At 31.7% G+C, this 15,268-nt stretch overlaps 1 protein-coding gene across 4 annotated transcripts in view; it reads right to left on the reverse strand.

Annotated features, from left to right (window-relative positions):
* LOC111000566 (small conductance calcium-activated potassium channel protein) overlaps positions 1–15,268 on the reverse strand; it is a 152,463-nt gene that overhangs the window by 83,552 nt on the left and 53,643 nt on the right. For all 4 annotated transcript variants that reach the window (XR_006750226.1, XM_045628306.1, XM_045628305.1 and 1 more), the window contains exon 2: positions 6,932–7,671. Coding sequence is in view for 3 of the 4 variants with exons in the window: in XM_045628306.1 (XP_045484262.1) it covers positions 6,932–7,663 (732 nt within the window). In the remaining variant the exon portion in view is untranslated. The remainder of the gene's footprint in view (positions 1–6,931; positions 7,672–15,268) is intronic.

Consider the following 15,268-nt stretch of genomic DNA (forward strand, 5'->3'; position numbering starts at 1 on the left):
CAAGGGGTCTACGACACAAAAAGTTTGGGGTTTAGATTGTTAAACTGTACCGTATATGACAAATGTAATAAAATATAGGTACTAATCATACTCTCGCAATTAAATTCAATTATCCGCCCACCATGTTGCGTTATACACGATTATTATTAATTAAATATATTTTATTATATAGTTAATAGCGCAATTAAATCTAAAAAGGAGCTTAGAATTCATTCGTCAATTAATTTAATCTGAAAGACCGATTAAGTTTAATCCTCTTAAGTAAAGATTACGGCGAGAGAAACGCAAACAGAATTTGGCCAATAACCACTTATAAAATAACCACTTATAACATTTTAATTTATGTAAGAGGATTTTAATTCTTACATTCCTGTTCTATTGGCTTGTATTGGTTAATACTTGATGCTCAATTGTTCGTGGACTTTCGTGTCAACAAGTCTAGATACACAAAATCAATGACGTCAGGAATCGAAGGCGTACATAATTTGGATTGAATTAGCTGAAGACTGAGCTCAAGACCCATAAAATAGTGGTGGAGAGTTTATTGCCAGTTCTTCTCTTCCGTTCTACGCCCTTGATTTGGGAACTGGCAGTAAATGTAAAATTAGAATCATTTAATGTATATTTCTTTTTTTTTGACGTTCAAACGTGTACATTATGTTACCTATATGAATAAATGATTTTTTGATTTGATTTTGATTTGACAAGTGTATCACCAGTTGTAGCTCGTCTATTAACATCTATTTAATAGGAATAATTTAAGCTGACAGTTTATTTTTGCCATTATAGCACACGCAGCGGTGAATATTGCATATTGCATTACAGCTTGATTAGCTGCTACCTGTGTAATAGCTTATCATAATTAAATCTGCTTGATTGGGTGCAATAATGCCGATAATTAATGGAATAATAGGGCAACATAATTTAGAAAAAATATATTGAACTGACATTTTGTAGTATCAGTTATGTGTAGTAATATATATATATGTTGTTTAATTTAAAAATTATCAAAAGTTTGAAAGGCTTTCTAAAATAAACTACTAGCAATCGGATTGGTTTTGAATATAATCATATAGGGACATATGTATGGTTATTTTCGGTAAATTTCTAAGCGTACAAGCATCTTCCCAATTTACATTACTGTGTGATTGAGTAAGATTTACCAAATACTGGGTTCAAACGTACCTATGGTATCGCAAGTTTAATCACCAAAGCCACATGAAAAAGGAACTATTAAAATACGACTTAAAAAGGTCAAAGTAAATTTAGTATTGACAGTATCGATTCGTTCCATTATAGATTATAAATTGACCTGAACTGCAGTGAAATAAAATATTTAAATGCTTTGTATATACGTATTTACATCTTTATACTTTAAATCGAATTAATTTTCATTATATATATATATGTTGTGTGGTTGTTTAGGTTACGTAAAGCACAAAAATATAAGATTATCGGAGAGGTCTTACGTCTGGTTTTTTGGCATTTTGTTACTACTTCAAATTGTTTATATGTTTTTAGATTAATAAGACACTTATCCTTAACTTTACTTTTTTATAATTTGACTTTTATTTTAATAGGACGTGGGGCGAACACGACGCCGCATGCAACGCCATGGGCTTTACAAATTGTCAGCCTCTGTTGTTACATTATTATCTTAGAGATCGTTAAAGTATATAAAACATAGTATAAGGTGTAAATGAGTGTTTTTCTACACAAAACAAATTAAAATATATTGTTAGAAAAAACACTGATTACTGATCACTGTATGGGTTGACACACAAATGGTGAGATTTTTATTTTTCAAGCGATTTACTTATGAAAAATATATAGCTTGATGGAAAAAAGAAAATAAATCTTTTTTATACTTCGAAAATTCATGCTTGCTTTTTTGAAATCTTTACGTAGTCCTTTTATTGTTTTAAGCTTTAGTGAAGTTAATAAAGCTATCAAAGGATTACCCGGAAGCTAGATATATAGTTGTTTGTGTAACGAGCTGTATAGGAACTTAGCACAAAGGCAGATTAGACGTGAAACTTCGTCTGATAGTAACAAGCATCGAAGCATCAGCGGTTCCCTATCAAATAATAATTTCGGCATTTTACATCTATATGGAGCCACATTTCTACATATAGTTTATTGATATGTTTATTTTAATAAATGTGTCAGCCTTATGTACCTTATATGCGTAGTCGAAAATTCTTCAGTATTTTATTTTCACCGTATCAAGAACAACTGTTAACTCGGTCCACGAAGGTTCATTAAATGTTTGAATTCAATCCACGAATCACACAAGTTTGACTACTACATTGTTCTAATGACTCGAATAATCATGAATGTTCTTGAGTAATTTACAGCCATAATAGTTCACTCTCTTTCGGTATAAAAAAATGTCGATGCTATCGTGGAGTTTCTTTGCCGTTATTTAAATGTTTTTTAAATCCCATAATACCCAGTAGAACGATCCAGACGCCATTATTACTGTCTCTCTTTTTATTGGTAGGATAACAGGTGTTTGTTTTCTTTATATTATACAATAGTTCAAAACACTGTTACATTTATAATAATGGAGTTTAAACGTTTTAATTTTTACTATACTACATTTAGTATTATTACTCTTCCTTGTGGGGTAATGGGCGTCAACTAATCAAAAATAACTATTTTATATAAGTAATAATTTTCAATCCGTTTTTTTGTATTGTATCGTATTTAAATTGAGGTAAGCAGTATAAATACATAAAAAAACACGATATGAGCGTGATACCCTACATATATGTACATAAAAAATGACTGTGTTTCACTAAAACTCGGGAATGGCTGGACAGATTTAGCTAATTTTCGATAAGTTTGTAGAAGTTCACGGAAGGTTTTAAGGCTGGGAAACAAAAATAATAAGTTAAAATAGCAAAAACAACATTTGATTATTCCAATAAAACTGTTAATTATATTAATAGCTGAGAAATAAATATTTCTTGTCTTATGTCTTTCGTCTTTACAGCAATATAAAATCACTTGGTTGTCTTTTATTATTATAGATTTTGCATTTGGAAAAATTGTTATTAGGCTTGACAAAAGTATATGTAGGGGATACAGACTTTAGCGGTTCACCTAATAAATAAATGCCTTTGAGCTGAATCTTAAAGGAAGCAATAGAAATTATAATATATCAAGTTCGATTTAAATAAAAAGTGAACCTGTGCAATTTATTGTAGCAATTACTTTTAAGCATCGTTGTAATCCCAAGTGAGTCAGTTAATTTCAATATTATACGCTAGAGACTGCTAGAGAGACCTCGATGCATTAAACTGAGACAAATTAAGTGTTTTACTAGACTACCGCTCCCAAGTTTAGTCTAAGCAATTTAATAAAATTATTCCCCATCCCAATAGACGTTATATACTTACAGGATAAGTGATGCTATTATTTCTGTGATATAGTAAGAAAGATAATCATTCAAATATCTCGTCAAAGTATATGAAGAATTCACTTAAATTACAATATAAATAAGAAGCAATATTAAATTTTGTATTTAGATACAATTTCAATTTAAACAATTAGAAAACATTTTATATTTTTAAAATTCCAAATTGTTTGAATAGTCTGCCGCAGGGTGGAACTGTATAGTATATAGGCATTGGATGTGGTTATCATTATAATATTTATATCTTGAACGGACTTGCTTGGGATTCATACCAGATACCCAGATCAGACATTTCTTTCGATAATTATCAGCTATAAAGAGCTGAGATCCATAAAAATTTAATTATTTTTAATTGTCAATTGAAGATAACAAATTAAATCACTACTGTGTTGAGTAAATTACTATTGTTTATTTTCTTTTCTATTATTTACTTTTAACGATTTAATTAATATACTTAGCATTAAACTACAGTATAATAATAGAATATATAAGAAACATATAACTTATAACCACAAGGAACACATGTTTTTTTTATTGAATTTTATTCCCGATAATAAAACTCCTGTCTCTATAGGAACATTAAGATATCCAATTATAATATTTATGAACTACTTATAAATATTTATTTACAAATCACATAAAATATTTGTAGAATCATCTTCATCCTATTATGAATTTTATTTTTTCATATATGTATTATTTGTTTGTATAGTTATTTGCTTATGAATGTGATTAGAGATACGAGTCACAGTCGGAGAGACACTATATTTATATGATTACCGTGAGTTATCAATACTAACTAGAATATTAATATGCTCTTAAAACTCAATAAGCCTCCGACCAAATAAAATTCATTTCAGTATCATATAATGTTAGTCCGTATGCAAGTTTCCAAGCCATTTATAGCGTACCCTTTCAGCGAATATAGCTCATATTGATACATAAGATACAATGGCTTAATAAAATCCGCTTGAATGCTGCTTGCAATATTGCTTTTGGTCCGATCCGATGTCTCGTTTCGAGGAAGCTTGTTATGGACGAAGTATAAATCTTTAATCGCCAGGTGTAAAATAAAACTATTTATCACTTTTATCTTGGTATTGTACTATTTTATCTTCACTATATCGTTGTGAATTTGAAAATACTTGTAAACTTATTGGTGAACGCGATATTATTTTATTTTATACAATTAATTGTAGATTTTGTCTATCATTCAAATTTACGTTATTTTATTGTCAATTGTCAATAATTTGACGTTTTTCTTTTTTTATTTCTTTTAAATTCTATCATTAAATGCATAAAATTTCTCGATTTAAATAACTAAACCTAAGTAAAATAATAGAAACACCTGTTTATAATATTTTTGTACTTACTGAATATGTCTTTAGTCCTGGCTGCTATGTAACAAGATTTTCCTTACAATTAATTATTTACTAAATATTGCAATTGTGTTTTGGTGCATCTTATGTATTGAAACATTAAGCTTTTTGTCGTATATCTTGTGATATTTGTATCTATTCGTCAGTTAATATGTAATAATGTTTTATGAATTAAATACAGCATATTTATGATATTAGAATGCTGCAACCTTTGTTTTAGTACCAACTTTTCTATTTTCTAAGTTTATTTTGCAGAAATATGACGTCAAAAAACATATACATAATTGATAAACTATATAAAATGCCAATACAAAAAGGCATACAAATAAATATGATTTTGAATATTATATGGTTAAAGGACCCGATTTAAACTAAATCCCTTTGAGAGAATTCGTTTAACGATAAATCTGGGGTCGCCCGCAGAATTTCGCATTACAAATTTAAATGCTGTTTACATAAAGAAATTTCTGTAGAAATAAAGTTAAGACCGTATAGAGTTATCTCTTTGTAATTCAAAAGTTTTATAACTTAAGTATTGAAACTTCGAAAACATAAATCTTTAAGCTTAGTGCAATCTAACAAACCTGCAACAGTGCGATAACGCAGTGATAGTGTAACGTGCTGTGAATGCGACTTGATATTCCCGAAGCTTCACCCATGAACGAATATGGTAGCAAAACAAATTTGCTAATTTAAGGAAAAAAAACCCATTTCACATACAAAGCCAGTTTGTCTCGTGCCGGTGCGTTGATGTAGCCATCTCCTAAACTGATGAAAAAGCTAATGGTGCTGGGACCGACTACGGGGACGTCACATTCGCCTAATAACAAATTACTTCTGTGATAAATCACCACAAATCACGACTGTACAATCTGCAAGTCACTGCTCGATTAAAAAAACATAAGTCTGACTTGTAATTTTCTGATAGTACCCACTAATAGAAAAGTACAAATCATATTGTACAGTCGTTTCAAAAATGGGCCCACCGTTCGGACGTAGTTAACTGTATCTCCCGTGGCCTCAGTAAATGCACGCCTGAGACGAGCACGACGGGTCTGCGACAGGGTTTGTGGGCAGAGGAGCAGTCCCTGCTGGAAACATGAACGAGGTCAAACTACTGAGAGAATCTCAAGACCCTTACACAGCACTTACACAGCAGCTTTCAAGCTCAGGCATCTCAGATGAAGTTCAAGACTAGCTTAGACTTAAATTTTGAATATTATTTATATACATTGGATAAATCATTCACAATTATATTTTAACGTTCGTAAAGTATATAATTACAGTTTAATGTATAACCACCTGAAAATTCTATACTCTATTCTATCATATAAATATTACCAGAATAATTTATGTATATGTATTAGCATGTCTTACATGTTATCATCTGCGACGCCCTTTATTTCATGTCAGGATACTATTTGAATAAATGACGTGTTTATACAAAATAGTGTTCGGGCAAAAGCCGGAGATTGTTTTAATGACGCTGAAATGTGTCGACTTGGCTCCAAGTGACGTAAAACGGGTATAATGTATGGAGTTGCTGCAGAGCATTAGGGTACTTTGCACTCTGTATTGTACTATATTAAACATGCTATACAAATTTATCTTCTCAGTAAGTCATGAGATCATTTACAAAGAGAATTTATATTCCAAATTTCACGAACAATGATGAATATACTCGGAGTTTTAGAGTCCATATTTTATAAGCGATTTTTGTAGATAAGCACTTAAAGAAAATTATATTGGTTTAATTAACAGCCATCACTTAACAAAGTAAAGATACTTGATCCAGTTGTTTCCTTAAAGAAATTCCCTTTGCGATCTAATTAGATTAAGTTTTTGCCGCAACGCTTCTTAGACGTCTTATTATATACAACCAATCAATGATTGATTGAGAGCGTTTAGAATAGTTATCGATTTTAAATGATTTTTACGTAAAACATATTTACATTCTTAATAGGGAAACTCTGTAAATATATGCATAACAAACAATCAGCGCATACAATACATTATGTATTACTAACATTATTTGTAATAGTTTACAGTGCTACGTAAGCGCTACGTGGTGTAGCAGTCCCGTCGTAGAATGTAAATTGATCCTAGCGCCATCTATGCTCCAAAGCCTTACCTGTTTAAAAGGCCGCATTCCGCCGTTGATTCTAAGCGAGTCTGCCGCGATTCCTGCGATTCCATCTCCTGGTTCCCGTAGCTGCCGCAGAGAGGCGCTAGGGTGGTGACTATGGTGAGCACAATGTGCCGCGCATGCGCTAGATTCCGGCTGAGAACTTTGTCGAATGATTCTGTTGCTTGTAGTTGGTAGTAATAGCGCCGGAGGTTGTATTACGGGACACGCGCTTACGGCTTGTAGAGAACTACATCCACATGGATAGTGTAGACCGGATCTAACACTTTCTCGTGATACAGATCGCGCTAGGTGAAATGCTGACATTGGTGCTGTTGACTGACGCCGTTCACAAGCACGACATCTATTGCAAATGTGGGGAACTAGCTGACATGTGACGGACCCGCGGTGGGAACACATCGCAACAGGCGATACCAAAGTTTGAGGACGTTCGCATTGGTCTCTACATTGTAATTCTATATCGGGAACACTTCTAGCTGTCCCATCTTCGACTCTAACCGAAGCAGCGCTTTCTTCGCTGCCTGGTCCGCCGGAGAGTTGAGGGCGTAAATGTGTAGTGCAGTCCTGACGTTGAAGGACTGGTTTCACACTCCTGTTCTCATTCGGAATAATAACGGTTACCGCTGGCCCTGATACAAGTAAACTAGCCGTCTCATCGCTGCTTCCGTAACCGGAATTTGTAATTGCTTCTGTACTATCTGTTGTCGGCACTGACATTTTATAATCTGAAACAAAAGAGAAAATTTTAACAAAAACTTATACAAAAATAAAACAGTTTAACAGAGCTTTGTAGACTGTAAGTAACCCTTGTCACCAGCAGACCACGCGAAACTTAAAACTAAAGTACCACTTATTTTATGCTGATTTTTTTGAGTGCCTCTTGCGAGCGCTGTAAAATATATTTTAATGCAACATTATGCAATACAATCCTTATATTTTAATTTAAATGTTTACCATATAAACAGAAGTATTGTACACCTTTTTAAGGTAAGAAAAAGTCCAGGGGTAAGGCAGATCATTAAATAAATCTTCCCAGGCGTGGATTCATGCTTGAAATAATATTGTAAACGGTTTGCAAACTAATTGAATGTTTATTATATGCAATTCCAAATTTACACGCCTAAGATGACTGAGATGTTACGAAATTTACTCGTAAAATAATTTTATCAATTCAATAATATCATTATTACATTATTTAAAGAGATTTAATATATGATGATACATAAAAATACATTATATAATTTATAACACAAAATTTTTCCTTTCCTCTTACGAGCTTTTTAATGGAATGTAAGTTCTTAGTTCAAATATACATTTTTATTCTTTTTTTCTTTCACGACACCATGAACAATCCAAACATTAATACTAATGACATCTATTCTGGCAAGTAAAAATCAGACACTGTGGTTAATACATTTTAATAAAATAAATTTAGATCAGAGATTTGTTTTGTGAATGTGTCAGCAATTTCGCTATGACAGTTACAAATAGCACCAATAAATCATATTACATACTTTTTAAAGAAAACATAATTTATTTTCACTTAATCTTATTGTGAGCTTTCACAGTGACTTTAGTCATATAAGTTATGACATACACAGAGACTCGGGCCATTTGTATGAGTGCATAGTCGTGCACTTCGTCAGTTAGTTTCCAAGGAGTACCTACTTACAATGACTTAGTACTTTTACATTTCTTCCTTTATTTAGTTTTCTTTTAAAATGTAGTGGTGTCATTTAAAACACTTTTCTTGTTAAAAAATCAAACAATTTAAAGAAAGCATTTTATAACCACTCTTGCATTATAGATAAAAATTATGTTGTATCGCAAAGAGGCGAATACAGTTACATTTTCATCAATGTTCTTCAAATAATACAAATATTACTACATAATTTTAAAAAAATAATCAAATAAATCAAACTCCCAAATGAACCTTAAAAAAAATAAAAATAAATAATTAAGGTTACGTTAAATAAAATGGTGTCAGATAAATTGCTCTAAAGAGCCGAAGATGTAACACAATGACCAATTTACAATGGTTATTATAACAAAACATCACAGGTTTCTTTTACTAATAAAATCATACAGTTCATCTAAAGTAAAATAATATTTCATAGAAACTTTCATCTTTTAGAATGCGTCCTAAAAACGAATCGTACAGAACATAAAAAAGCAAACCTTATTAATAACGAAAAATATTACAATATTCATCTTCCAAGTTTGAGTTTCAAAGTGATAAAATATTCACTATTTACATTCTCCATATTGCTCACTGGGTTAGTTATTTGTGCAAGGCGAAGCAATCATTTGTATGGTAATGTATGCCTTCGGGATAATATTGATGCTCAGGTTACCGATAATGTGTACGTTTAAGCCATGTATGTACCATCACTTAGTTTATTTTTATTCGTAACAGATTTTTTGAAGTGAGTGTGTGGGAGTAAGTTGGCGTGTGTTTTCTTTCTCTCTTCCTCTCATAGACCAATACGTTCCGTATATCTAACACACTTCTGTTTTATATATATATATATATATATATATATATATATATATATACTGATGAGGTTTATATATATATATATATATGACCGGTCGTGAGGTCATAAGCACAGTCGTTTTTTTTTTCAGAAAGTAGTTTTCTTCAGGCTGAGTATAGTAGAGTAGTAGAGTTTTATGTGCTTTTTGTCCGTTGGTATGGACAAAAATACACAAAATACCGCTACATAGGATATGTACGGCCAACCCGTAACTGATTTTACTAAAACGTCGACTGCACTTTAAGTCGCGCTGGTCCATTGTGCGTTACAAAAATAATTCATTATAATAAAAAAAAATGTTATGGAATATAAATTTGTATCAGTAGATATCACTACTCATTGGTGAACAAGACAAAGGTAGGCCGCGAGAAAAAGCCGCCGTAAAAAACTCTCGGTACTGTTACTAGGTTAAATGACTTAGATTTGTTTTCTGTTATGTATTTGTAACTTGCTATAAATTTAAATTTACTTAGGTATGAATTTCTTCGCATCTAAATGTGAAATCTATTTATTTATTTCTATTGTTTAGAAGTAATGTACCCCGTATTAATATAAGATTAAGTATCGCGTTGATATAACAAAGCAGTTTAATTTAGTTTCCTTAGTATTAAAAACTTTCTTCTTGTGTTTCCTCCCCAACAGCAACAGTTTTCTAAATACTCCTCACATTTATAAACACGGATTAAAACGATAACTATGAATAACCTTACACTTTAGTAGATTTCGTGCCTAGTAGCTTTTTCTATAAAACAGAAGACAGAGTGTGATAGCGAAGCCCTATGCCTGCCCTCTGCACCATCTGGAGGTTATAGAACACTAAGTAGAGTTACTTAAAATATCTAAACTTGATCAAACTTAGTCTTAAGGAAGTTACTAATTATCTTCTTAATATATATATTTCTTGTGTGCGTGTGTATGTGACTGAACTCCTCCTAAACGACTGGACCGATTTAGACGAAATTTTTTGTGTGTGTTCAAGGGGATCTGGGAATGGTTTAGATTCACAATTTTGTCCGCTGGACAATGTTTTTTTAATTAATTTTCAATTTATTAGTTGTTGTTGATTTTGGAATGTTTTACATTGGATCCGACAGACGGCGCTACCATCGCAGTGTCAAATTTTAAATAATATTCGAATTTTAATTTTAGTCTGTCCCGAAATTTAAAAAAAGTTTTGTTATCATTGTGTTATATCGTGTGTGACCATGTGCTGGATCGTTAGATATTGTCATAACATTTGAATAATAATTTTCATCAAAATGGCTTATTAAAAATTGAAATTTTGAAATTAAAGACGTGTAGACAGGACAACGTCTGTCGGATCCGCTAGTAATTTTATAAATATATAAACATATCGTTCGAATTTTCAAGGTAACAAACGCATTACTTTTCATTGCACACGTGGCTATGAAAGCCACGTGTAAGATTAATAAGTCTTATGTAGGTGACCGAGCTCTGCTCTCTGTAATGTAAGGACGCTATGCAAAATTTTGGATGTGTCATTTTGGACATGTGTTCACCACTTCTTAAAGGAAAAGCATTTATTGACATAAAATGTTACTCGACAGTAAAAAAATTGCTTAACTTATTAAGTCCACGTATTGGTAGCAATTTGATTCTGTGTTGTACGCAGGCACATCTGATGTTCAGTGATACCACCGCCCAAAGGCATATCAGAAAGCTCACAAGGGCCATGCTGGTTTTTAAGGATTTGATTAGATCTTGTCTTGACGCTGAGTCAGTGACAATGTAGCTGGCACTACATAGTGTGCGGCAAAAAGTGCCTTAAAAGCGACGTTGAGTACGAGTGTAATTATCCTTTATACAAATGCCGAAACAGTACTAGAAAATATAAATAATATATCTATGCATAAACTATACAGTAACAAATGTTATATTAATTATTTTGCATCAATTTAGCCTACATTCTAAGCGTGCAATTATCATACATGAATGCAATAAACACTTGTTTACATTGTAAAAGAAAATATCATAAAAAATGCAGCATATTTTGGACATAAATATCTTCCTACTTATAAACGATTAGTAAATTCATAAATCTAAAGTCAAGTGAAGAGCTGTAAAAGATATATGATGAAAAACATTGAAATTATTAATCGTTACATTACTATTAATGACAGAACATGACAAGATAATAAACATCGTTCATATATTACAAAGTTTGTTTCTGTCCACTTTGCCCTTCTTTGTACACATAGCCTTATAAATTTACACTTTAACACTAAACCATGCAAGTCTTTTCCAATTGCAAAAAAAATGTAGTAAACATTTTCAGAATATTCATTTAGACCGAGAAAGCCATTTCACTGCAGCTCACTTCAGCACAATGGAAACTTGACGTGAAAATTAAGGCTTATTTTCATACTAAAGTGTTTCTTCGTCTGGAAATGATATCTTAAGCATCACATAACGGATGTTTCAGCTGCTATTTATAGTGTGCAAAAGCTTTCGATTCAGAACAAACATGAATCAATGTATGTGTATGATGTTGTATCCTATTACTCTGTAAGTAATAAAGTTTTAACCGAGATAAATAACATTTACTAGAATTAGTAACTTTTGATTAGAATTATTTTAATTCTTTATTTACGTTTCTCCCTTACGTTTCTCCTTAATGCCTGGAACAGTTTGCTACGCTACTCTAGTGACTAACCTCAAAGTCCTTTTATATGTTGTATCATAAAAATTAAAACAAACAAATTCGTCAAAAGTGTAAAAAAAATAGTAGGCGATTCTCAGACCTTCTGAATATGCATATAAAATTTGATAAAAATCGGTTAAGCCGTTTCGGAGGAGTATGGTATCTAACACTGTGTGTGACACAAGAATTTTATATATAAGATGAAGATTTTCTCTCAACTGTCCAATTTTTTTTTTAATTAATAAACTTACATACCAGGTACCATATTATAGAACTAATTAATATAAATTAAAAACTGTACATAAAATGTATTGTAAAAACCAAAAAACTAAAATTACGATATTCAATTGTTACTATTACTAGTTTTGATATAAAACTTTGTGGTATAATTCGTAAAATTCTACTGCATTTTATCATTATCCAAAACTTACTACGAACACAAAATAAATATGTCAAAAGCGAACTCATAATTAATCTTTATATCATGAGTCTATAAAAGATAGCTGAGGGCACAGTGGGATAACAACTTACTAAACAACTTATGACATTTATTTGGACAGGAGTATATTGTTGGAACAGATTGTATTGTGTTCCGTGTGAATAATAGGGAGACGACAAAAGTGTTGGTAATTGAATTATAACTTGCCCTTACATTCCTTCTTTTACGGCTCGTATGTAAACTGACTATTTAAATAATATAAACAAATGTACGAGTTATTAATAATGCAATGATAATAATAAATCCGAACATTCCAATTGCAGTAAAGATTTTTACATGAGAATGCTTATAAACTGACTAAAACATGACAGTCTTAACGCTCCTGAAGCAGATTTATTGACAAATTACCGTCAATTACCGTCTTCTTTGACCATTAACAGATTAATTGTTTCGGATTTGAAAATTAATATATTCAAATATTATATTCTATATCAAGAATTATTAGATGCTTTGTATAAATATCAATTTGATAGATAAAGTTGACCGACGTCAAACGAAGAACTATTTCTGCCAAAAAACAAGACCGTTATTCTGAATAAATATGAACATTTTGCTAATCTAGAAGTTAAAAGTTTTATGTAAATACTTATCATAGGCTGCTTCGATAGCGAATATAAAATAATCAAAATTTAATAATGAGGTAAATAATCACTTAAGTATGCTCGCACATATCACTGTTCTATTTAATCTAAGTCAAAGTCTAAGTTATCTAAGCCTAATATCTTAAAAACAATTTGATTAAAAAATACTCGGGATAATAAAAATATTTCTATTTAATCAAAGAAATATCTTCAGTAATAGAAATATGAAACATCTATATATATAAAAGAAAGTCGTGTTAGTTACACCACTTATAACTCAAGAACGGAAGAACAGATTTGGGTGAAAATTGGAATGGAGGTAGCTTAGAGCCAGGAGACGGACATAGGATACTTTTTATCCCGTTCGACAGCGTTCCCGAAGGACTTGACATGAAACGTCAGTCACTATAAAACGTGGTATAACAAAAAAGAATAATATAACGCAAATGATAGCTATGTAATTGACGTATAATGACAGCTATGTAATGACGTATATATGACAATTTGATATTTGTAAGAAATCAATATTCAAAATATTTCTATTAAATAAATAATTAAATGTAATGATAGTGCCATTGCCCATTCGTATAAACAGTGAAGAGAACTATAAAACTCGATATGGTCGTACATGTATACAGTTCGTCCAAAGAATGATGAATGTTTCTATTTGTTGTTGTTGTCGAAAGACGCATTTAATCGAGTATTGGAACGGGAACGTGAATATGATCACCAGGAATTAGATTTAGTAGTTCAAACGAATGTAACCCTGTTGAATTACCAACAAAAGGAAGTTTATGATATTTTAATGAAGGCAAACGATGATGAAAATGGTGGTTTATATTTCCTAGATGCCCTTGGTGGAACTGGCAAGACATTCCTCATGTCATTAGTTTTAGCAACTGTTCGGGCGAGATCCAACATAGCGGTTGCAGTTGCTTCTTCTGAAATAGCAGCCACATTGTTAGAAGGATGCCGTACGGCTCATTCAGAATTAAAATTACCGTTAAATCTTCAAACTATTGAAGAACCAACGTGTAATATTGCAAAACACTCAGCAATGGCCAAAGTTTTAGCGGCATCGAAAATCATCATCTGGGATGAATGCACAATGGCGCATAAACGTGCATTAGAAGCACTTAACAAAACATTAACAGATTTACGCAATGACTCGAGATGTTTTGGAGGAGCAATGATTTTACTGTCTGGCGATTTCTGCTAAATACTGCCAGTAATTCCAAGATCTACGACTGCCGACGAAATAAACGCTTGCCTCAAATCGACAATTCTATGGCGCTATGTGAAGAAACTGCAGCTGACAAGAAACATGAGAGTTACATTGCTTAATGATACATCTGCTGAAGATTTCTCGGAGCAATTGCTGACTATCGGTAATGGTGAGGAAGTTCTTATTCCGAGGATCCCGATGATCCCAACCGATATGCCGTTTGAATTTAAAAGACTTCAATTTCCGATACATCTTGCATTTGCCATGACCATCAACAAATCACAAGGCCAATCCTTAAAAGTTTGTGGTTTAAATCTAGAACATTCATGTTTTTCCCATGGTCAATTATACGTGGCATGTTCACGGGTCGGAAGACCATCTGCGTTGTTTGTTAAGTGAAGAGTAACCTATGTACTAAAATACAGAAATAATAATGAATGATTAATGTAGGTATTTAATTTTCTTGTATTTTGTTCCAATAAAAAAAAACTGCTTATTTATTGCCATTAGGGCGGAACAAAGTTCGCCGGGTCAGCTTGTTTTAATATAAATAAGATGCCATAAATCATAAATGACGCCGAAGCAATTTGATAAAATTAATGGCATCTTTATCTGTCCGAGCAATGCATTAGTGAATTACATTAAATATTTTAAAGTTTTATTATGATATCGAAAGTTATAAATTTTTATAGGTCCTAATTAAATTTTTTTTTCTTAGATGTGTTTAAATTTATTTATTTTATTATTCAGGATTATGAACACTAGTCGTAGTATTCCAATCATTTGTACATAAAACAAATATTACACAATTTAAAATC

This window comes from Pieris rapae, chromosome 5 (assembly GCF_905147795.1).
Source record: "Pieris rapae chromosome 5, ilPieRapa1.1, whole genome shotgun sequence".
In the NCBI taxonomy this organism is placed as follows: Eukaryota; Metazoa; Arthropoda; class Insecta; order Lepidoptera; family Pieridae; genus Pieris; species Pieris rapae.